This window comes from Saimiri boliviensis, chromosome 7 (assembly GCF_048565385.1).
Source record: "Saimiri boliviensis isolate mSaiBol1 chromosome 7, mSaiBol1.pri, whole genome shotgun sequence".
NCBI classification, from domain to species: Eukaryota; Metazoa; Chordata; class Mammalia; order Primates; family Cebidae; genus Saimiri; species Saimiri boliviensis.
In genome coordinates, this window is record NC_133455.1 from 10,321,905 (window position 1) to 10,346,660 (window position 24,756).

At 40.1% G+C, this 24,756-nt stretch overlaps 1 protein-coding gene across 3 annotated transcripts; it reads left to right on the top strand.

The window, feature by feature from the left end:
- The first annotated feature begins 27 nt into the window (after positions 1-27).
- RSRC2 (arginine and serine rich coiled-coil 2) lies at positions 28-24,729 on the top strand. 3 transcript variants are annotated; one of them, XM_039472123.2, is made up of 10 exons: positions 28-151; positions 5,091-5,247; positions 7,532-7,575; positions 9,946-10,136; positions 12,146-12,349; positions 14,158-14,280; positions 18,681-18,760; positions 20,264-20,493; positions 22,399-22,488; positions 23,755-24,729. In XM_039472123.2, the coding sequence occupies exons 1-10, from the start codon at positions 146-148 to the stop codon at positions 23,932-23,934; spliced, it is 1,305 nt and encodes a 434-aa protein (XP_039328057.1). In that variant the 5' UTR covers positions 28-145; the 3' UTR covers positions 23,935-24,729. The 3 variants fall into 3 exon arrangements, with proteins under 3 accessions (XP_039328057.1, XP_039328056.1, XP_039328058.1); XM_039472122.2 differs by having other exon boundaries at positions 29-151; positions 20,261-20,493; XM_039472124.2 differs by lacking the exon at positions 28-151 and adding an exon at positions 8,383-8,460 and having other exon boundaries at positions 5,203-5,247; positions 9,924-10,136; positions 20,261-20,493.
- Positions 24,730-24,756: the final 27 nt, after the last annotated feature.

Sequence of the window (24,756 nt, forward strand, 5' to 3'; positions counted from 1 at the left end):
GCTGTGCGACGCACCGGGCTTCCTCGCCTTTGTGCCATCCGGGTCTCTCGCGCTTGCGATTTAGTCTGAGGCGAAGCTTCGGAGCGGCCGGTACTGTTGAAAGCGGCAAGTGTAGGCGCCGCTCTAGCGGCCGGGACTCTGGACTATGGCGGTAGGTACCGAATCTGAATTTAAAGCCAGGGATGCTTTTCTGCTACTTTCCAAAGAGTGAATGAACAGTTCCCAGAGCCTTATTCTTGTGTGTGTATGTGGACAAAATGGCGCCGCGGCCTTCTTCTGCGCCCGCCATCATGGCTGCCTGCTGTAGGGAGGGGGAAGTAAGGCGCCGTCGATGGGGGTGGGGAGCCGCAGGGAGTGCCTTTTTTTTTTTTTTTTTTTCCAGAACTTTCCTCGTCTCTTTCCCAACGCTACGTCCCTTTTCGTCCCACTGAACTTCCTCCATTTTCGCTTATTCACCCTGGCTAGTGATTTTTACTGAGTATTTTAGGGCCTGAGAATTTGCGGTGGAGAAAGGGGCTGGGAAGGAGACGATCAAGAGTGGTCTCTGAAAAGTACTGAGTCAAAAAGGGGGTTTCCGTAAGGGATAGTGTGGAAGAAGAGAGAGACTTGTAGTTTTTTTTTTTTTTTTTTTTGTACGCTCCAATGAGATGCTTCTAGTTGCATAATTTCAATTAGTATTTGCCAGTGTAAACCTTAACTTATTGTGTAGTAATGAGCTAGAGGAAGGTATTGCTAAAAGGGAGTGAAAATTCAACTTAAAAGGTTGTGGAACTACTACCAATTCTGACTGATGAGCGGTTTCTGAAGTGGCCCGTGATGTAATCAATTTGAAGTCTGGGAAGCATTATAGTTAAGTCCTGTCACTGACCTTGTTCCTTTAAATTTAAACCCTTCGTTGACCCCAAACGAGCTACAGTTTGTACATTACCTGCTCTGAACGTAAGTCTGCCGTGTGTATACGATGCCCGATTCTGACGAATCCACGTTACAGTGTAATTGCTCCGTTTTTATTCTGTTGAAAGGAAAATGTAAAGATTTTGCATTTCTTCTTGCTGACTAAATTATATCTTGTTTTTTTATGATAATTATAACTATTAAACGTAGTGAAAAATTTAAAGTTTGCTCTTCCCAACGATTAGAATGTGTGGGATTAGGCAGATGATTTTCTTCCTCCCCGCCCCCCCAACTCACCTCCGGATATTTAGTTGATTTGAGTTTAGACCAGTTTTTTTACTTAGTGTTTTCATTTGTTTAGAGTTTGAGGCCTCAGTATATTCTAAAGAGTAATACTATTTTTCTTGGGTTCCAGGTTTTTTTGTTTTTTTGATGGAGAGTTTTGCTCTTGTCGCCCAGGCTGGAGTGCTGTGGCACGATATCGGCTCACCACAGCCTCCGTCTTCCGGGTTCAAGCGATTATCCTGCCTCAGCCTCCCGATTAGCTGGGATTACGGGCGCCCACCCCCACGCCCGGCGAAATTTTTTGTATTTTTAGTAAAAACGGGGTTCACCACAGGCGTCCCCAGTCTGCGGCCCCCTGAGGCCATTTATCCGCCCCCCGCCCCCGCCGCACTTCAGGAAGGGGCACCTCTTTCATTGGTCGTCAGTGAGAGGAGCACAGTATGTGGCGGCCCTCCAACGGTCTGAGGGACAGTGAACTGGCCCCCTGTGTAAAAAGTTTGGGGACGCCTGGATTGGCCGGTCTGGTGTCGAACTCCTGATCTCAGGTGATTCACCTCCTCGACTTCCCAAAGTGCTAGAATTACAGGTGTGAACCACTGCGCCTGCCCGGGTTCCAGTATTTTTAAAAGTGAATTCAAGCATTTGCTTCTGCCGTGCCTTGTTAAATAAAAAGACAATCCCCTGGAGAAGTGGCCTAGAATTCAATCCAGTGCTTACCTCCTTCGTAGTGGAAAAAGATTTGTCTACTTTGTTTCAAGCAGTTATTAGGTGTTTGCAACAAAATGTAAATTTGTAAGAAACTAAAGTGGCTGCCTCTTAGAGCCAATTCTGGAATAGAAAAGGCTGTTTTGCAGTTAACATTTATGTATACACATAAGATTTGTACTAAATTAAAGCTTAGAAATTTTCAGAGCAATTTTAATATTCAGTCATTTTTTTTTTCCTGGATACCCGTGTTATGCTACTATAAGATATCGTCGGGGAAATAAAAGTTTTCCATGGCCTCAGTGGCCACCCATCATTCATGTTTAGTTTAAGGTGGTTTTTGTTGTTCCATAGCATATTTTACAGATGAAAATGATTGAGGTAAGTTTAAGTTAGCCTGTGTCACAGAGTGGTTTCTCTGTTGCTCAGCTTTGTGATGTTAAGCATAACGTTAGATAAACCATTGCCTGACAGCTACTGCCTAGGCTAAGCACTAGCTTTTACATGCGAAGGCTGTTTTCACTTCTAGTCTTGTTCTCTGCAAAAGTAAATGGGATTTGCCAGTACTTGGGGGAATTCTGTCAGTAAATTCTGACAGTAAATTGTCATGCACTGAAAGTGATAGCGGTGCTAAAAATTTTTGAAATCACTTCTGTTTACCAAGTGTGAGCTGTACTTAGCAAGTAATGGATGAATCTGAAATAGTCCTCAAGGATAATGATGAGGAAAAATATATATTAAAATGTCCGCTATTCATTGTGGAAAAAATCAGAATCATCCTTAATAATACAGTATCATTAGTAATAAAAACAACAAAGAGATAGAGATGGAGAATCATTTTAAGCGAGTCAGCTAATGTTGCTGGATCTCATCTGTGAATGAGAAAGTTGAACTCTATTCTATGGCATGAAAACATTTAGCATAAAAATTTGGTGGTTCCAGAAGTCACCCAGACTGGAGAAATAAGTCCATATACAGTATGCTGGCATGAGAGCCTCCGTGGTAGTTACTTTCTTTTATTTCTTACTGTTCTTTTTATACCGTTGTTAGAGGAATAACACATAATTTGTCTTTCAGCACAATTGAACTGTAAATCCTTTCTGTTTTATTTATCGTTTTATTCCGTGAGTCTTAGCATTGGTTTTGGCACATTTTTGACCCTCAGTAAATACTTGAAGTAATGCAACCTCTCACAACCTACTTTGTTAAAATACAATACCCCCATTTATTGTACTTGATATTTCTGGACTAATCCTCCTAAGGGAAGAAGTTCTCCATTATATGATTCCTCCTGCTGAAGAGTGTATCTTGATTCCCTATTTATTCAATCCAGATTCCTTCTGATGTTCTAAGTGAAAAGTCCGTAACTGTTTCTGTAAAGGGCCAGATGGTAAATACTATTGGCTTTGTGGGTCTTGTGCAGTTTCTGACACATTCTTTTGTTTGCTAGCTTGTTTTTTGTTTGGTTGGTTGGTTTTTTTGGTTTTGTTTTGGGTTTTTTGGTGGTTTTTTTGTTTGTTTTTGTTTTTGTTTTTTTCTGAGACGGTCCCTGTCACCCAGGCTGGAGGGGGCAGTGGCACAATCTTAACTCACTTTAACCTCCGCCTCCTGGGTTCAAACCATTCTCCCATCTCAGCCACCTAAGTAGCTGGGCTTACAGACGTGCCCCACCACACTTGGCTAAATTTTGTATTTTTGGTAGAGGCAGGGTTTCCCTTTGTTGGCTAGGCTGGTCTTGAACTCCTCATCTCAGGTTATCTACCTGGCTCCACTTTCAGAGTGTTCGGATTATAGGTGTGAGCCACAGCGCTGGCCCTGCTTGTTTTTAACAGCCCTTTTTAAAATGTGAAAACCATTCTTAGCTGAAAGCCATACAGAAACTGGAGGGGAGGACCTTAGCTTGCCAACCTTTTTTTTTTTTTTTTTTTTTTTTTTTTTTGAGACAGAGTTTTGCTCTTGTTACCCAGGCTGGAGTGCAATGGCGCTATCTCGGCTCACCGCAACCTCCGCCTCCTGGGTTCAGGCAGTTCTCCTGCCTCAGCCTCCTGAGTAGCTGGGATTGCAGGCACGCCCCACCTTGCCCAGCTAATTTTTTTGTATTTTTTTAGTAGAGACGGGGTTTCACCATGTTGATCAGGATGGTCTCGATCTCTTGACCTTGTGAGCCACCGCGCCCAGCCAGCCAACCTTTCTTAAGTAATCAAACTCTCTGGTCAGATAACCAGCCATTGTCTACCTTCCACATTAGTTGAAATTTGTAAAATTTATATTGTAATAATTACTTATAAAATGCTTTGAAGCAGAAACAGTGTTTTCATAGCCCAGAGCACATGTGAGGAGAGGCAGACCATATTTGGCAGCAGCACTGTGCCAGGGGGCTGTTTTCGTTAAAGAGGGTTAATGAAATTAAGATGGGGTTCTCACATAGGTAAGTTAATTTTCTGTTTATTATTTTATAATCTTGAGGCATTGTCTCTTTTAAGATTTTATGGTCTTGAGTATCTGAGCTTTAACAACCCATTTTTAATGTTTTACGTGTATGCTAATCTAAGAGAAAAGTATTGGTAAAGACAGCTGAATGTATTCACACATCTAAAAGGACTGTATTTTCTCTGCTTGAATGTTTATTTGAAATACTTGGAGCCCTTATTCCTAACCCCCTTTTAAAAGTTCTAAAAATAAGGCCGGGTGCAGTGGCTCACGCCTGTAATCCCAGCAGTTTGGGAGGCCGAGGTGGGTGGATCACGAGGTCAAGAGATCGAGACCATTCTGGTCAACATGGTGAAACCCCGTCTCCACTAAAAATACAAAAATTAGCTGGGCATGGTGGCGCACACCTGTAGTCCCAGCTACTCAGGAGGCTGAGGCAGGAGAATTGCTTGAACCCAGGAGGCGGAGGTTGTGGTGAGCCGAGATCACGCCATTGCAGGGTAACAAGAGCGAAACTCCGTCTCAAAAAAAAAAAAAAAAGTTCTAAAAATAATCATTAGAAAGTTAATGTACCTCTCGCTTTGGTATCAGGTTCATCATTTCAAGTCATTCAGGCTTATCAGTGTACAAAGCATATTTAGCTACTTGGAAAGCAGCCATTCAGGTTTATTGGTTGGATGGGGGCTGTCTTCCATCCCTTTGTCCCTCTTCTTTTAAGGAATTGAAAACATTTTAAATGTAATTAAGAACTTTAATCATTGTCTTTAAACTTTTAGGCTAGTGATACAGAACGAGATGGACTAGCCCCAGAAAAGACATCACCAGATAGAGATAAGAAAAAAGAGCAGTCAGATGTATCTGTTTCTCCTAGAGCTTCAAAACATCATTATTCAAGATCACGATCAAGGTCAAGAGAAAGAAAACGAAAGTCAGGTATGATTCTTAGAGGTGGCAACAACTATCAGCATTTGTATAAGACATGTAGATGTGTTGTATAAGAAGATACTGATTTAGTTTGTTGGCCAGGCATGCTGGCTCAAGACTGTAATCCCAGCACTTTGGGAAGCCAAGGCAGGTGGATCACCTGAGGCCAGGAGCTCAAAACCAACCTGGCCAACATGGTGAAACCTCATCTGTAATAAAAATACAAAAATTAGCCGGGCGTGGTGGTGCATGCCTGTAATCCCAGCTGCTCAAGAGGCTGAGGCAGGAGAATCTCTTGAACTGTGGAGGTGGAGTTTGCAGTGAACCCAGATAGCACTACTGCACTCCAGCCGATTTGACGACTTGACGACTCCGGTCTTAAAAAAAAAAAAAAAAAAAAAGACGGGCCGGGCACGGTGGCTCAAGCCTGTAATCCCAGCACTTTGGGAGGCCGAGGCGGGTGGATCACGAGGTCGAGAGATCGAGACCATCCTGGTCAACATGGTGAAACCCCGTCTCTACTAAAAATACAAAAAATTAGCTGGGCATGGTGGCATGTGCCTGTAATCCCAGCTACTCAGGAGGCTGAGGCAGGAGAATTGCCTGAACCCAGGAGGTGGAGGTTGCGGTGAGCCGAGATCGCGAAACTCCGTCTCAAAAAAAAAAAAAAAGACATACATTTAGTTTGTTGAAGAATAAATGTTCTCCCCAGCTGAGGAATGTATAATGAAAATATATTGATAATTCTCTAGATAATTTTTCAGTTAGAAGAAATACAAATGTCCTAATGCAGAAATTTTGTTAACTGTTGAAAGATAAGAATACATATTTGTATTTGGGTTATTGTATTTAATAACCCCAAGATGTTTAAATTTTATTCTTTCAACATTGGCAAAATAGAGTTTTCAAGATGTAACCTGGACACTGGTATATTCTGCACTTGTTACAAAAACATTTTTATCCTTGTTTTTCTTTTTAACTTAACGATATAATTTTTCTGAAGCAAGGGGTTTGACATTTGGGAAGTCTCCATATTTCCTTTTTTTTTTTTAAGATGGGGTTTCACCATATTGGTCAGGCTGGTCTCGAACTCCTGACCTCAGGTGATCCGCCCACCTCAGCCTCCCAAAGCGCTGGGATTACAGGCATGAACCACTGCACCTGGCTATATTTCCTTTTTTTGAAAAAGGTGAAACTGATAGGGAAGACAGTATTTCGCTGTTTTTAAAAGTCAGCATTGCTGTTGAATGAAGCGATTGAGAAGTTAAAATAGTTCTGAGTTTACAAGTTGAAATGCCTGGCCTCTGGTTATTCTTTGTGCCTACAGATAACCTACAGAATGCAGTTTTCATCTGTGTATTTGAAACCATTTAGTATTGTAATATTTTGAATGGAATTTTTTTTTTGAGAAGGTGTGTGTCGCCCATGCTGGAATGCTGTGACATGATCTTGTTTCACTGCAACCTCCACCTCCTGGGTTCAGGAGATTCTCCTGCCTCAACCTCCCAAGTAGCTGGGATTATAGGCATGTGCCACTATGCACAGCTAATTTTTTTATTTTTAGTAAGGAAAGAGTTTAGCTATGTTGGAACCTACCAAATATAATTCAACCTGTTTATTTTCTTTTTTCTTTTTTCTCTTTTTTTGGACACGGTGTCTTGCTCTGTCACCAGGTTGGAGTACAGTGGTGCGATCTCAGCTCACAGCAACTTGCACCTCCCTGGTTCAAGCAGTTCTCCTGCCTCAACCTCCTGAGTAGCTGGGACTACAGATGTGCGCCACCATGCCCAGCTAATTTTTTGTATTTTTAGTAGAGACAGCGTTTCACCATGTTGGCCAGGATGGTCTCCATCTCTTGACCTTGTGATCCACCCACCTTGGCCACCCAAAGTGCTGGGATTACAGGCACGCGCCACCGTGCCCAACCTCAGCCTCTTTATTTTCTTTAGGGTTTTTTTTGTTCTTAATAGCTTACCTCTCTCTACCAAACCCCCTTATAAATTTACTATAGATTAGGAAACTAGATAGGCTTGTCAGAATGTATGTAAAATACTAAAGGTCTCTGACTGTTTAAAAAATGTGTATGGGCTGGTTTACATCCTGGTTTGCTCTGATTTCTTGATTTGTTGTACGTATGTGTAGTATTAATGTAGAATGATCCCATGAACCATTAAAAAATTTAGTTACTAGAACAAGACTAGTGGGAGTAATTTTTCTCCAGCGTTAGAGTTATTTCAGGATGTGATGTTTCTCCAGCTTTGTTTATGGTGAATATTTTTGTGTGTATTCACAGATAATGAAGGAAGAAAACACAGGAGCCGGAGCAGAAGCAAAGAGGTAATTAACACTTTGTAGTGAATAGGTACTTTAAAATACTTAAAAAGTGTCTGGTAGAAAAATTTGTATGAATATATGACATTGTCAAGGTAAGTACCAAACTTGAAATTTAAAAGGTTAATTGGGTTATAAAATGAGCATGATTTAGATTCATCAGTTTTGAAGAAGATGTTTATGTGAAAAGTACCTTCAAAACCTTAAGTTTATTATATTGTGAAAATATTCACAATAAAAATTTCATATGAAGAATATAATTGGTTTTTTTAGGCCTGTCACACAGAGCTTCCATTAATGTGAGGTCCTGAGTCTCTTGGTGCCTGACAATTGCTCAGGATTTTTAAACAGCAATCATCTTTACATAGCAATACCCTAGATATCTGTGGGCTGCTTTTTCTTTATGAAAGGTAACAAGAGTTCTTTTCTTTTGTAAACTAGTTCAGTTTCCCTAATAGTAGTAGTAGTAAATTTTGAAGTAAAGGTTTGAGTGAGGGACAGCTGAAAAGGTGATGGTGACAGCAAAACTTGAGGAAAAAAGAAAAGCAACAGCTGTATTGCAGAGGAGTTACTTGTTCACCCACCTAAGAAGACAAGGAATGAGCCAACAAGGAAGAGTAGAAGTAGTAGCTGGAAAGGGAGAAGAGTCTTGTGGGGGCTGGGCAAGGGACTCCTAAAAAAAAAATGTGGGCAGGGACTTCACCTCTTCCCCTAATGGAAGCTCTGTTAAATTTTTAATTTAGGAGAGTTTTTGTGAAAATGACTATTTTGTTTAGCTCACATGATAACATTTCTATAATAAATCATACTCAGCGTGCTAATGCGCGAAGAGACTGAACTGAAGACGCTGCAGACTCAGATAGCAAAATAATAAGCCTACTTCATGATAAGGTAACTATTAGTCATTCAAACTCCTATTTCCCTTAAATATATCTTAAATCAGTTAAGGGTTTTAATGTTTTTTTTTAAATTAATAGTAATGTTATGTTTGAGAAACTGGTTTGAAATAAACTCTAAAACCTTTAGAAGTTTAACCACTTAAGACTTTTCCAGTCTGTCTCTTTATAGCAAAACCAAGGACAATTTATTTTGTAAGCTCGTATAGAGAACTGGCAATGAAACTAAATACTTGGGTCTCCAGGTCTCTTACTTTTCTGCAAATAATAAATTACATACTATGATCATTTTCAGCTATATCATCATGCATGTTCCAAAATGATTGGCCAAGTTTTATTTTTAAGAAACATTAATCTTGAGTGGAAAGAAATATGCTGTGACCTATTTTGGGAAACATTAAGTGTCCTATTATGGTAGAAAAGTGGTAGCCTGGGCATTAGAAAAACATGGGGTATACATTCAGCTCACGCATGTAGCTTCGTAACTTTGGATCTTAGTTTAGTTACACATAAAGGGATTCAATTAGAGGATCTGAGTTGCCTTCCACATTTAAAATTTAGTGATTCAGAAATGTTTAGTATTTTAAGCTTTTGCTACAAGGTGGATTTGACAAGTCTTCGTGTAGGGAACTATAGTATGTACCACTTCCTACTTTGGTATTTGGTAGGATGAGACTTGATCATGCAGTTAATTTTAGCTGAGTCTCTGAATGCACATGTGAAAGCCTTGGTCTTTTTAAAGTATGGGGGCAGTATGTATTGTGTGAGAGCATATGGGTTCATTGTTATACCTAATTTGGTTTCTTTAAAACTGAAACATACAGTTGCCATTTCTACCCTAGGTACATGAAGTGTAACACTTCTCCAAGCCTATTGGGATACTGCAAGATGAAAAGAGATTGCTTCACAGTTTAGACATTGGGAGGAAAATCAAGAGCTGTCTTTTAGAGGATGTAGCCGGCAGTATAGCTATAAAAGGGACACTGCATCTCTGTGTAAAATAATTTGAAATTATTGAAAATACTAGTGCTTCATAATAGTTATACTTAGCTACCTAATTGAAATGCATTTCTGGTGTACTTTTTGTGTCATTATCTCTATTATTGTTTACTTAAACTTAATGTAAGGTACTCTGGATTTAGAAGTTGATGTATATACATGGTCTGTATTATTTTAGATAAATATAAGGGATTCCTCTTTTGTCTGGCATAATGGCTTTCAATATTTCAACTTTGAAAATCATTGTTTCTATTGTAATTGAAAATATTTTGGGAGGAACTGCATTTGGGTTTTTATAGTAAAGAAAAAATAGTAATTATATCAGCAACATTTGGGTGATGTGAAACTAGATCTTTTTTTTATTTGCCACACACTCCTAAGGTTACTAATGTTGCATCACAACATTTTTGTCTATTGATACCCATACTAACTCTCTTTGTTGCACTATTTTCCTGAAAGAACCAACTTCTTCTTAAAACAGGCAAGAAGACATGAATCCAAAGATAAATCCTCTAAGAAATACAAGTCTGAGGAACATAATGACAAAGAACATCCTTCTGATAAAGGAAGAGAGCGACTGAATTCATCTGAAAATGGTGAGGACAGGCACAAACGTAAAGAAAGAAAGTCATCAAGAGGCAGAAGTCACTCAAGATCTAGGTCTCGTGAAAGGTAAGTCATTTTGTATTATATTAATACCTTATAACAAGATTTAAGTTACATAAAGCTCTTATTGATCCACGAATACCCAAAAAAAATAGGGAGTGTTTCTTGTTTGTTTTGGGGGGGGGTTGTTGTTTATTTTTTTTTTTGGTTTTTTTTGCTTTGGGCTTTGTTTTCTTACCATGAAAAAATGGTTTCCGAGAATGGGGGATAAGGGATGACTAATATTCAATTAATGGCTAGATTTCCTTTTTTTTTTTTTTTGAGACAGAGTCTCAGTCTGTCCCCCAGGCTGGAATGCAGTGGTGAGATCTCGGCTCACTGCAATCTCTGCCTCCTGGGTTCAAGCAGTTCTCCCATCTCAGCCTCCTCTAAGTAGCTGGGATTACAGGCGTGTGCTACCATGTGTGTTTAACTTTCATATTTTTAGTAGAGACAAGGTTTCACTATGTTGGCCAGGCTAGTCTCGAACTCCTGACCTTGGGTGATCCACCATGCCCAGCATAGATTTTCTTTTTTGAGACGGTTTCTCTGTGTTGCCCTAACTAGAATACAATGGTGTGTTCGCAGCACACTGCACACAGCCTCTCAGCCTCCAAGGCTCAAGTACTCCACCTCAGCCTCCTGAGTAGCTGGGACCACAGACATGTGCCACCACACCCAGCTAATTTATTTGTATTTTTTGTAGAGACATTTTGGCCATGTTGTGCAAGCTGTTTTCAAATCCCTGGGCTTAAGTAGTGTGCCCGCCTTGGCCTCCCAAAGTGCTGGAATTTCAGAAGTGAGTCACTCTACCCAGCTGAGATTTTTTTTTTTTTTTTTTTTTTTTTTTTTTTTGAGACGGAGTTCCGCTCTTGTTACCCAGGCTGGAGTGCAATGGCGCGATCTCGGCTCACCGCAACCTCCGCCTCCTGGGCTCAGGCAATTCTCCTGCCTCAGCCTCCTAAGTAGCTGGGATTACAGGCACGCGCCACCACGCCCAGCTAGTTTTTTTGTATTTTTAGTAGAGACGGGGTTTCACATGTTGACCAGGATGGTCTCGATCTCTCGACCTCGTGATCCACCCGCCTCGGCCTCCCAAAGTGCTGGGATTACAGGCTTGAGCCACCGCGCCCGGCCCCAGCTGAGATTTTTAACCACTTAATCTCTTTTGCACTGAAAAAAATGATATCGTTAAACTGTATAGTTTAAGCCAGTAAACAGTCTTTTTGCATTGTCAATGTGCTATTGAAGGTGTTTGCTGCTAAACTGCAATCTAGATTTTTTTTTTTTTTTTTTTTTTTTTTTGAGACAGAGTTTTGCTCTTGTTACCCAGGCTGGAGTGCAATGGCACGATCTCAGCTCACCACAACCTCCACCTCCTGGGTTCCGGCAATTCTCCTGCCTCAGCCTCCTGAGTAGCTGGGATTACAGGCACGTGCCACCATGCCCAGCTGATTTTTTGTGTTTTTAGTAGAGACGGGGTTTCACCATGTTGACCAGGATGCTCTCGATCTCTTGACCTCGTGATCCACCAGCCTCGGCCTCCCAAAGTGCTGGGATTACAGCACTGCGCCCAGCTAGATTTTTTTGATGTTGGAGTATAGATAAAAAGATTTTTGAGAAACTGGATCACAGCTCAAATTTATGAATGGTGTTTGGTGGATTTTTCTTGAAGAAGTCTGTGGGGAATTCATGCATGGTACGAGGCTCAAAAGTTTTCAGTAGATACACTAAAGTATTTTACTTAAGCTTTGTAAATACTGTGGAAAGAGTATTAAATAGAATCATAAATTTGGATAGGATGCATTGAACCCGTTTGACATGTTAATAGCTTTACTATATTTTCTGGGACAGATGAACAAACATGAAGGTCCATTTTTAGTTTATATTTCCTTTGAAAACCTCACTTATTCTTTCTGTAAACAATGTAATGTACCTAATTGCTTGTCTTAATTGCAGTACTACAGATAACTAATTTATGATGCATATAAGTGAAACAACTCTAAATAATTAAAATTTGTGCACTTTAATTTCAGACGCCATCGTAGTAGAAGCCGGGAGCGGAAGAAATCTCGATCCAGGAGTAGGGATCGGAAGAAATCTCGATCCAGAAGCAGAGAAAGGAAGAAATCAAGATCCAGAAGCAGGGAAAGAAAACGGCGGATCAGGTCTCGTTCTCGCTCAAGATCAAGACACAGGCATAGGACTAGAAGCAGGAGTAGGACAAGGAGTAGGAGTCGGTAGGTGACCATCATCTTGAATAAAATTTAATAGGCCCCTCAGAGAGTTCATTTATCTTCTCTCAGTAAGAGAATATTAAATTTGTTAGGTAATGATTAAAATAATTTTACTGTAATCTATAAATAGGATTTATTCATAAATCTATAATAATTTATGTAGGATTCATAGATTATGGTAAATCTATGGCATGATAAATAGAATTTATAGATTGTGGTAAAATTATTTTAATCATTATCTAACAATTGAACAGACCTAACTACTTGAATAAAAATACAAGTATTCTTATGTGATTGATAAATCTCTTGTGGAGTGCAGGTGTGAATAGGCCTATGTTGGCTACATGTAGTGGTTTATGCCTGTAACCCTGCTGAGGCAGGCAGGTCCCTTGAGCCCAGGAGTTCAAACCCAGTCTGGGCAATATGATGAAACCACACCTCTACAAAAGATTTTAAAAAATTAGATTGGCATGGTAGCACACACCTGTGATCCCAGCTACTTGGGAAGCTGAGGTGAGAGAATTGCTTGAGCCCAGAAGGCAGAGGTTGCAATGAGCCAAGATCATATTAAGTGCTAGAGCCAGGACCCAGTTTCAGATATATCTGGATACAAATTCCATGCATATGCTTAACCTACTATTCTGTACAGACTACTTCAGATTTTGTTTGTAAATGAACAAAATTCAGATTTATCTTGATTGCTGTGAGGAGGCTTTGTTGAGATAGGAAATATACAATAAAGAGCACAGGAAGAAAACTTTAATTATAAATATTGTTCAGTGATTTTCTCTGCTCATTTACCTAAGATAGTAGTATACTATTTTGTTGATTTATTGCAACTTAGGTCAGTGTATAAAAGATTGAAATACACATTAATACAGTAACTAGGTTTTTATGGTTTATCACTTGTTTGATCTTTATATCAGTATCAGTTTTTAGTCAGTGGTTCTAGTTTGTAGTAGTTTACTGATTTAAACCTTACCAATTAGGAGATTTTTTATTTGCTTTTTTGGCAGTTTTGGTCACTGACATTTTGTTTGTTTGTTTGTTTGTGACGGAGTCTCTGATACCCAAGCTGGAATGCAGTGGCACAATCTTGGCTCACCCTCCCAGGTTCAAGCAATTCTCTTGCATCGGCCTTCGGAGTAACTGGGATTACAGGCACTTACCATCATGCCTAGCTAATTTTTGTGTTTTTGTTGAGACGAGGTTTCACGGTGTTGGCCAGGCTGGTCTCAAACTCCTAACTTCAGATGATCCGCCCACCTTACCCTCGAAAAGTGCTGGGATTACGGGTGTGAGCCACTGCACCCAGCCAGATATCTAGTTTTTTAGTGGTTAATAACTTTCTATTTTTGAAAACCATCTACAAATTCACTATAGATTAAAATATATAGGAGGAATTCCTGTGATGTACATATTGACTACATGAGTACAAAATGACTAATGTATAAGGCTAGCTTTTGCAACATTGGATGTACTGTGCAAAAGATTGGAGACAACCAGATACAGTGGGGCATCCCTGTAGAGCCAGGTACTCGGGAGGCTAAGGCAGGAGGATCACTCAAGGCCAGCCTGGGCAACAGAGCGAGACCCTGTCTCTTAAAAGGGGATGAGGGAGTTGGAAACAAACAACTATTGTGTCCAGTTAGTTCAGCTGTAACACAGATGTTTAAATGTTTGTATCTCAAAATATAAATGTTTTTGTATCACTGGGATTTTTGTTGAACTTTGTAAATGTAATTGATTTCTTGTGAACAAAATAGTATGACTTGGCCATAATGTGACATGTGAAATACGGTTTACTACAGAGATAGAAAGAAGAGAATTGAAAAGCCGAGAAGATTTAGCAGAAGTTTAAGCCGGACTCCAAGTCCACCTCCCTTCAGAGGCAGAAACACAGCAATGGATGCCCAAGAAGCTTTAGCTAGGAGGTGTGTATTTCTTCATTTCTTCCTATTTACCTTTAAGTAGATGCTCAATTGTGTGGATAAGATGAATTCTTTCAGTAAGAGAATGATTCAGAAACTTTGATAGTAAATATGCTGGCATATTTGTGATTTAGAGCTATGTAAATAGTTTAATTTTCATCTTAAATATTTGCACAATTAAAAGATTCAGATGTCTACAACAATTTCTGTTTTTCCCTTTGCGATTAACTAATTCATTTTTCTCAAATGTAGACTCCCAAATATTTTAAGTTTGCATTTGAAACTTTTTTTTTTACTATCAAATCTGGTTCAAGAACTATTATTTTCTTTTTTTTTTTTTCTTTTTGTTTTGTCACCAAAAGAACTACTATTTTCACATCTAAGATGACTTTTCCTTTACTTTTGGTTTTTCTCCCTCAAATAGACAAATATCTGAAACAATAGTATTCTGTCAGTATTATTTTGAAGATGGCAAATGACAGACATTATAAACCAGTTTATTTGATCTTGTAAGTTTGATTCCTGATAACTATAACTTTTTTTTTTTTCTGCTGTTTCAGCTGGGTGTGGTGGCTCATGCCTGTAATCCCAGCATTTTGGGAGGCCAACGTGGGCAGATCACTTGGGGTCAGGAGTTTGGAGACCAGCCTGGCTAACATGGTGAAACCCTGTCTCTACTAAAAATAAAAAAATTAGCTCGGTGTGGTGACGGGCAAGCTACTCAGGAGTCTGAGGCACAAGAATTGCTTGAACCCAGGAGGCAGAGGTTGCAGTGAGCTGAGATCTCGCCTGGACAATACAGCGAGACTCTATCTCAAAAAAAAATAAATAAATTTGGCCGGGCGCTGTGGCTCACGCCTGTAATCCCAGGACTTTGGGAGGCCGAGGCGGGTGGATCACGAGGTCAAGAGATCGAGACCCATTCTGGTCAACAAGGTGAAACCCCATCTCTACTAAAAATATAAAAAATTAGCCGGGTATGGTGGCACATGCCTGTAATCCCAGCTACTCAGGAGGCTGAGGCAGGAGAATTGCCTGAACCCAGGAGGCGGAGGTTGCGGTTAGCCGAGATTGTACCATTGCACTCCAGCCTGGGTAACGAGAGCGAAACTTCGTCTCAAAAAAATAAATAAATAAGTAAATAAATAAATAAATATTCTGTTGTTTCAAAGATGATAGTGGTGGAACCACACACAGGAGGGCTGTATAATTGAAATCGCAAAACTTTTCAAAGAACTGCCTCATAGAAAGGCAAAAAGCAAAATAAAATACAAGCACTTGTTTGCGGCATTTCCAGTATTTTGAAAAACAGTCTTTTTAGGTTTGAATTTTCTCTTTTTTTTTTTCCTCCTCTCTTTATGTAAATTAAGTTGTTTTGTATTTTGAGACAGGGTCCTGCCCAAACTGGAGTGCAGTGCCACCTGATGACAGCCACTGCATCCATGCCTGGCTAATTTTTGTATTTGTTGTAGAGAAGATGGGGTCTCCCTGTGTTGCCCAGGCTGGTATCACAGTGTAACCTGGTGGTGGTGCCCTGGGAACCCAGCCTGACAGAAACTGCAGCTGAACAGCAGCAAAAGCGTGAGCTCACCTCTTCTTTCCATTCACCTTAGTGAATGGTGTTAATTCCAGATCTTCAATGGCCATTTTAATGCAGCCAGTTGTAGTCACACATACCTTCTTTCTGAAACTATTACCAGTAGATTAGGAAATAATTTGCTAGGCCGGGCACGGTGGCTCAAGCCTGTAATCCCAGCACTTTGGGAGGCCATGGCGGGTGGATCACGAGGTCAAGAGATTGAGACCATCCTGGTCAACATGGTGAAACCCCGCCTCTACTAAAAATACTAAAAATTAGCTGGGCATGGTGGCACATGCCTGTAATCCCAGCTACTCAGGAGGCTGAGGCAGGAAAATTGCCTGAACCCAGGAGGCAGAGGTTTCGGTGAGCCGAGATCACATCATTGCACTCCAGCCTGGGTAACAAAAGTGAAACTCTGTCTCAAAAAAAAACACAAATAAATAAATAATTTAATATAAAATAGGATTTAATTTATACTAAATTATAATTTTATTAACTCTGACATATTTTTTAAGCCCTTAAGTTATTTATTTGAATGTCATAAGTCTATTCTGCTTTCTTTTTTGGATTTTTTTTAAAGTGAAGCTGTTATACTAGCATCTAAAAATTCATTGACTTAGACTACTTGGTGATCTTTTAGATAAAGTTTTAAATACAGTCCTTTAATTTCAGAATGTCAGATTATTCCTTGACTACCTTGAAATCTGGAGGGTTTTTTTGTTAATAAGAAATTAGCATGTATAGACCTTTTATGTTTGTTACTTTTTTGGTCTTAAATGTCAGTATTTAAAGCTGTTTAGGAAATAGTTTTTAGATCAGTGACCTCATTTTTAAAATTTGTTAGGCAGAGTCTAACACTCTGTCACCTAGACTGGAGTACAGTGGTGTAAGCTTACTACAACCTCTGCCTTGTGGGTTCAAGAAGTTCTCATGCCTTAACCTCCCAAGAAACTGGGATTACTGATGCTCATCACCATGCCTGGGTTTGTTTTCATAGAGACGAATTTCGCCATGTTGGCCAAGCTGATCTCGAACTCCTGGCCTCAAGCAATCCTCTTGCCTTGGCCTCTCAGAGTGCTGGGATTACAGACATGAGCCCCTTAACCAGCCTGTTACCTAAATTTTATTGTTACTACTAATTCACAAACTTGTGTTATCAAAGATATAATCAAGTCTATGCTGTGCCTTCCATGCATGTTTCATAAAAGAGAATAAAAATTATACCTTGTTAAATTTCTTTTGTGTAAATTTCAACAATTTTTATTATTTTATTTATTTATTTATTTATTTATTTTGAGACGGAGTTTCGCTCTTGCTGCCCAGGCTGGAGTGCAATGGTGCGATCTCAGCTCACTGCAACCTCCGCCTCCCGGGTTCAGGCAATTCTCCTGCCTCAGCCTCCTGAGTAGCTGGGGTTACAGGCACACGCCACCATGCCCAGCTAATTTTTAGTATTTTTAGTAGAGACGGGGTTTCACCATGTTGACCAGGATGGTCTCAATCTCTTGATCTCATGATCCACCCGCCTCAGACTCCCAAAGTGCTGGGATTACCGGCTTGAGCCACCGCGCCCAGCCTTTTTTTTTTTTTTTTTTGAGTTGGAATTTCACTCTTGTTCCCCAGGCTGGAGTGCAATGGTACGATCTCAGCTTAGTGCAACCTCTGCCTCTTAGGTTCAAGTGATTCTCCTGTCTCAGCCTCACAAGTAGCTGGGATTACAGGTGCCCACTACCACACCCTGCTAATTTTTTGTATTTTTAGTAGAGGTGGGATTTCACCATGTTGGGCAGGCCGGATTCGAACTCCTGACCTCAGGTGATCACCCACTTCTGCCTCCCACAGTTCTGGGATTACAGGCGAGAGCCACGGCGCCTGGCTAATTTCAGCAATTCTTAAATCCAATTTACTACCACTGTATTATATTAGCCATAGTGCCCCAAAGCAAAAACAATGCTTTTCTCATTCCTTGCCACTTTACACCATATTAAAGAAGGGGTAGTGGCATTTGACTTGATTGGTAAATCAGAGAGCCCTTATGAAGAAAAGAGTTTAAGGAATTCATTGTGAAGATACTGTTACCTGTTACTTATTATATAGGAAGAGTAAACTTGACAGTGTCTGGTGTGCATACTCATTAGTGAATTTAAGGAATATGCACACTAATTAGAGTGAACAAGAATTTTCATTTTGTTTTGGAATGAATTTGTGTTTTGTGTTACCAGTTCCTTTGTAAATGATAAATTTCTTCAGCTGCTAAAAATAATTTCCTAATACAGACAAGTTTTTCTCCCAGTGTAATAGATTACACAGAGAATGGCAAGGTTTGCTCGACCTTCTGGTTTTGGCTTTTTGATTTTTATTAAATTGAAGACTACGCTAAGGTCTGTTAAATATAAAAAGTTATCCGAATATCTTGATTGGCTGCCTTATCTTGGCTTGCTCTCCCTCAAGAAACATTTTGATAATTCTATGAATTTATTTACTAGTTCCCATGCCTTAAAATTTACTCAGCTCTCAGTGTGTTACTTGTAAGATCGAGTTTTTTCTTCACTTTTTGATTGGAACTGCCTATAAAAACTATGCCTGTTTCTATTTAGTCAATTCAAAAATGTTTAAAACCACTGTTGCAATATCCTTCAGCTGTAACTTACACCATTATGAATGATTGCTTTTTCTTCACCTGCAAATATCAGGTGTTGGGGGGATGTTAAATATTTAAAATTTTATGGAAATTGGCTTGTCTCTGTACATACACATGTAGAGAGAAGAGATACAGATTTTATATTGTGTTATTTTAAATGTATTGAAATTACTTTTGCAGGTTGGAAAGGGCGAAGAAATTACAAGAACAGCGAGAAAAGGAAATGGTTGAAAAACAAAAACAACAAGAAATAGCTGCGGGTAATTTTTTATTTTTTTAATTTTAATTCTTTTTTGCTTATCCCGATTAGCATTCTTGCATGTTTGTTTTTGTTTCGTTTTTCAGACAGGAATTCACTCTGTCATTTCGACTTGAGTTCAGTGACTCCAGCATAGCTCACTTTGCCTCAAACTCTCAGGCTCAAGTGATCTTCCCACCTCAGCTTCCCGAGTAGCTGAGACTACAGGCCACACTACCTCACGTGGCTAATTTTTTCTTATTTTTTTGTAGTGAGGACCTTTCGCCCTGTTGCCCAGGCTGTTCTTGATCTCAGGCTTAAGCAGTCCTCCTGCCTCACCTCCCTAGAGTGTTGGGATTATAGTTGGCCAGACTTTTTTTTTTTTTTTTTCTATTATTAAGGAAGTTTGGCATGCTTTTTGTAGAAAAATTGACAAAAATAGGAAGAAAATTACCTGTGATTTCTGTTTCCCATTAGTACACTGTAAAAGTTAATTTTAGTGTTTTCTCACCTCAGTGTTTTATAGCTTGTTTCTGGTGTGCGTTTGGATAATTTTTGCTGATAAATTAGTAATGATTTTTTTTGTTAATGTAACACTGTAGTTATCACTACAGATGTCTTTTGTTTTGGGGCTTTTTTTTTTTTTTTTTTTTTTTTTTTCAGATGGAGTTTCACTCTGTTGCCCAGGCTGTAGTGGAATGGCATGATCTCAACTCACTGCCTCCAAGTAGCCTTAGCCTCCCAAGTAGCTGGACTACACACAGGCATGTGCCACCACATCCAGCTAATTTTTGTATTTTTAGTAGAGACAGGATTTCATCACGTCAGCCAGGATGGTCTCAATCTCTTGACCTCATGATTTGCCCACTTCGGCCTCCCAAAGTGCTGGGATTACAGGCGTGAGCCACTGTGCTTGGCCAATTTAATTTTTATTTTTATTCATGTATTTTAAACAGTCTCAGGCTGTGGCCCAGGCTGGAGTGTGGTTGCAAATATATATCAAGGATTTTATGCAGAAATTTGTCCATTGATGAACACACTCAACAAATGTTTGCTAAAAACTTGTGAGCTAATAGTCATTTCCTTATATTTGGTGAAAATCCTGCCTTTTTACACATTGGTAGCTTTTTTTTTTTTTTTTTTTTTTTTTTTTGAGAAGGAGTTTCGCTCTTGTTGCCCAGGCTGGAGTGCAATGGCGTGATCTCGGCTCACCGCAACCTCCGCCTCCTGGGTTCAGGCAATTCTCCTGCCTCAGCCTCCTGAGTAGCTGGGATTACAGGCACGTGCCACCATGCCCAGCTAATTTTTAGTATTTTTAGTAGAGACGGGGTTTCACCATGTTGACCAGGTTGGTCTCGATCTCTCGACCTTGTGATCCACCCGCCTCGGCCTCCCAAAGTGCTGGGATTACAGGCTTGAGCCACCGCGCCCGGCTGGTAGCTTTTTTTTTAATAAACCACTTGTTAATGTAAATCAGAGGGTTTGCTTATGTTTTAAAATCCATTTTTATATTCTCTTCAAGCAGCTGCAGCTACTGGAGGTTCTGTTCTCAATGTTGCTGCCCTCTTGGCATCAGGAACGCAAGTAACACCTCAGATAGCCATGGCAGCTCAGATGGCAGCCCTGCAAGCTAAAGCTTTGGCAGAGACGGGAATCGCTGTACCTAGCTACTATAACCCAGCCGCTGTAAATCCAATGAAATTTGCTGAACAAGAGAAAAAAAGGAAAATGCTTTGGCAGGGCAAGAAAGAAGGGGTAAGTTCTCTTATTCTGCTCTTCTATCATTTATTCCTAATTAGTAATTGCTAAGGAAAACAAATTTGGATTGAAAAAGATTACTTGGCCGTTGACTCAAGCCTGTAATCCCACTTTGGGAGGCCAAGGCTGGCGGATCACAAGGTCAGGAGTTCCAAGAACAGCCTGGCCAACATAGTGAAACCCTGTCTCTTACTCAAAATACAAAAATAAGCTAGGTATGGTGGTGGGCACCTGTAATCCCAGTTACTTGGGAGGCTGAATCAGGAGAATCGCTTGAACCTGGGAGGCAGAGGTTGCAGTGAGCCAATATCGCACCATTGCATTCCAGCCTGGGAGACAGTGCGGGACTCTGTCTCAAAAAAAGAAAAAAGAAAACGATTACTTTGGGCTTACCTTTCTTTTTAAGAACCTGGGTGCCCAGGCACGGGTGATATATGCATGTAATCCCAGCACTTCGGGAGGCCAGTGTAAAGCGGAACATTGAGATAAGGAATTGAGACCAGCCTGGCCAACTTGGCAAAACTCTGTCTCTACTAAAAAGAAAATTTAAAAATAAGCTGGGTGTGGTGATATGCACCTGTAATTCCAGCTGCTTGGGAGGCTGAGACAGGAGAATTGTTTAAGTGAGTCTGGGAGACAGAGGCTGCAGTGAGCCAAGATTATGCCACTGAGCAAGGCATGGTGGCGGGCGCCTGTAATCCCAGCTACTTGGAAGACTGAAACGAGAATACCTTGAACCTGGGAGGTGGAGGTTGCAGTGAGTTTCAAGCGAAACTCCATCTCAAAAAAAAAAAAAAAAAAAATTCATGCCACTGCACCCTCCAACCTGGGTGACGAAGTGAGGCCCTGTCTAAAAAAAAAAACCTTAGGATGGTCTAATTTGCCAGTTTATTAAATATTAAAATAAACATACATGATCAAAGTCAAGCTTTCAAGGACAACTGATATTATCATAGAAGTATTAAGGAAAAGGCCGGGCGTGGTGGCTCACACCTATAATCCCAGCACTTTGGGAGGCCGAGTTGGGTGGATCACAAGGTCAAGAGATCGAGACCATCCTGGTCAACAAGGTGAAACCTCGTCTCTACTAAAAATACAAAAAATTAGCTGGGCATGGTGGCGCATGCCTATAGTCCCAGCTACTCGGGAGGCTGAGACAGGAGAATTGCTTGAACCCAGGAGGCGGAGGCTGCGGTGAGCCGAGATCATGCCATTGCACTCCAGTCTGGTTAACAACAGCGAAACTCCGTCTCAAAAAAAAAAACAAAACAAAAAAGAAGTAGTTTAAGGAAAAGAGGCTACTTGGTTTTAGGATTTTTCATAGATTATGAGGAACTTATTTGTTTTACATTAATTTGCAATGACAAATGACATTAATTGTAAATGACACTTTGCCATCACAAAAATGGCATGTTAAAAAAGGTCTATGACAGGAAAAAAATCCATTTTTGATTTTATTTATCATTTTTAAGACATTGTCTCGCTGTCACCCAAGCTGGAGTGCAGTGGCATGATCTTGGCTTACTGCAGCTTCAGCATCCCAAGTAGCTGGGTCTACAGGCATGGGCTACCACACCAGGCTAATTTTTTGGTGTTTTTAGTAGAGACAGAAAGTTTCACCATGTTACCTAGGCTGGTCTGGAATTTGTGACCTCGGGTGATCCGCTCACCTCTACCTTCCAAAGTGCTGGGATTATAGGCATGAGCCACTATGCCCCAGCCTCTTGCTTGTATTTCTTTGCTTTGTTATCTCTTTCTTAAGTCTTTAAATAATTAAACTTGATTGAATGCCTTAAATGCTGTTTGTTTGTTTTTTAATTTAGGCTACGTTGTTGACAGATTTAATGTCCTGAAAAATATATTTAAATTTGACATATTTTAAAGTTTAATATTTCTTAACAGGACAAATCCCAGTCTGCTGAAATATGGGAAAAATTGAATTTTGGAAACAAGGACCAAAATGTGAAATTTAGGAAATTGATGGGTATTAAGGTGAGTTTCAAATGTGCCAGGGGATGTTTGCATTAGCTATTAGCCCTCCTGCTACTATTCTTCCCTCATTTTCTTATTTCTGGTCTTTGCTCAGGTGACACCTTTTTGGGCTCTTTCCCACCACCTTTTGTAAAATAACAAGCAATCCCATTTTGAAAACCCTCCCATCTCCCCTACCCACTCTCCTCCCACACACACACTTTTTTTTTTTTTTTTTCTTGAGAGACATAGGGTCCTGCTCTGTCACTCAGGCTGGAGTACAGTGGTCCAATTATAGCTCACTGCAGCCTCAAACTTTGAGGCTCAAGTAGTAGTCCTTCCACCTCAGCCTCTCATAGCCCTGGATCACAGTACTGAGCCACTGCACCCAGCCTCCATCCCCATTTTCTACTTTACTTTCCTCTGTGGCATTTATACCCTGACATGTTCTTTATGTTATATGGTATTTTTCCATCCCACTAAAGTTAATTTTCATTACACCCTGCTGTATTCCAGACCTAGAAAGAACATTACCTTGCACTTTGGAGGTGCTTAATAATGAAATTAATTGAGAGCAAATATGTACCCCAGAGTATGTTTTTTGTTTTGTTTTGAGATGGAGTTTCGCTTTTCTCACCCAGGCTAGAGTGCAGTCGTGCAATCTCGGTTCACTGCAACCTCCACCCCCTGGGTTAAAGCAATTCTCCTGCCTCAGCCTCCCAAGTAGCTGGGAATTACAGGTGCCCACCACCACACCCAGATAATTTTTGGTTTTTGGGTTTTTTTTAGTAATGACAGACTTTGACCATGTTGGTCTCACACTCCTGATCTCAGGGAATTCACCTTGTTACAGGCGTGAGCCACTATGACTGGCCAGTAGTATAATAGTGTCAGCCAGGCATGGTGGCTAAAAATACAAAAATTAGGGCCAGTCACAGTGGCTCATTGCTGTATTCCCAGCACTTTGGGAGGCTGAGGCGGGTAGATCACGATATCAGGAGTCCAAGACCAGTCTGACCAAGAAACCCTGTCTCTACTAAAAATACAAAAATTAGCTGGTCGTAGTGGTGGGCCCCTGTAATCCCGTAATCCCAGCTGCTCAGGAGGCTGAGGCAGGAGAATTACTTCAGCCTGGGAGGTGGAGGTTGCAGTAAGCTGAGACGGCCCCACTGCACTCCAGCCTGGGCAACAGAGTGAGACTCCGTCTCAAACAAAAAAAAAATAGTGTCAAGTGAGAGATACTTATTTCCATCTGAATTCATTGTATGCTTTCTGTCTAATCTTTAGAGTGAAGATGAAGCTGGTTGTAGCTCAGTTGATGAAGAAAGTTACAAGACTCTCAAGCAACAGGAAGAAGTATTTAGAAATCTAGATGCTCAGTATGAAATGGCAAGATCACAAACCCACACACAAAGAGGAATGGGTTTGGGTTTCACATCTTCAATGCGAGGAATGGATGCAGTTTGAAAAAGATCACACCTGTAAAGTTTGGGACTTTATAGACTTCTTGTTCTGATGTCAGGTCCTTGTTCACCAAACAGCTAGCATTCTAGCTTGCATGGGTGTTGCATTGACTTTAATTTATTGAAAAATCCGAATTTTTGTAAATATCAGATCAGTGATACTGGTGTTAGTGTTGTAATCAGGTTAAACCCACTTCCATTAAACTTGACAGGACTATAGAAGGACAATATTTTTTAGTTCATGAATTCTACTTTTCAAATATAAAAGCTGCAGGTGGGGATAAAATCTCATACATGGATTTTTTTCGTGTCTGCTGTCTTGTGTACTTTTGTACTTAACCTTGTACAGTTATTTTCATCTCTTGAAACATGAAAGAAATGTTATGTAGACGTTCTTTAGAAGATCTGGCCATTTGGCTCATAATCCAGCACAGATAAGCTGGGTGGTGATGATAATAAAAATGGTTTTCTCAAAACTGGTGTTAATTTAAGTTACCTGGGATGTTTCTTTGAATTTCTTTTATGGTTTCTGTAGCATTTGGCAATTGCTGTTAGAAAACACTAGCTAGAAATTTCCTCTTCCCCCTTTTTTAAGGTCAGTTAACTATACTACAGGCAATACCATGGTGAGCAAAAGTAAAAATTGGGAGGAGCAAACATTAAAATAATGTTTTCCTATTATAAGGGACGGATGGTATACAGTATTTGTCAAATATTACATGTGTTATTCAGGAAATAGATTAATGCATTAAAGGGATGTAAGCACTTTTATTTTAATAAAGTGCCTTATAACAAGTTATTTGTATGCCTTTTGCTCATTATCCCT

Coding starts and splice junctions, on each gene's coding strand:
- RSRC2 (XM_039472122.2), top strand. Junction 5,248..7,531: donor AGAAAGAAAACGAAAGTCAG/GTATGATTCTTA, acceptor GTGTATTCACAG/ATAATGAAGGAAGAAAACAC. Junction 12,350..14,157: donor AGGACAAGGAGTAGGAGTCG/GTAGGTGACCAT, acceptor GGTTTACTACAG/AGATAGAAAGAAGAGAATTG.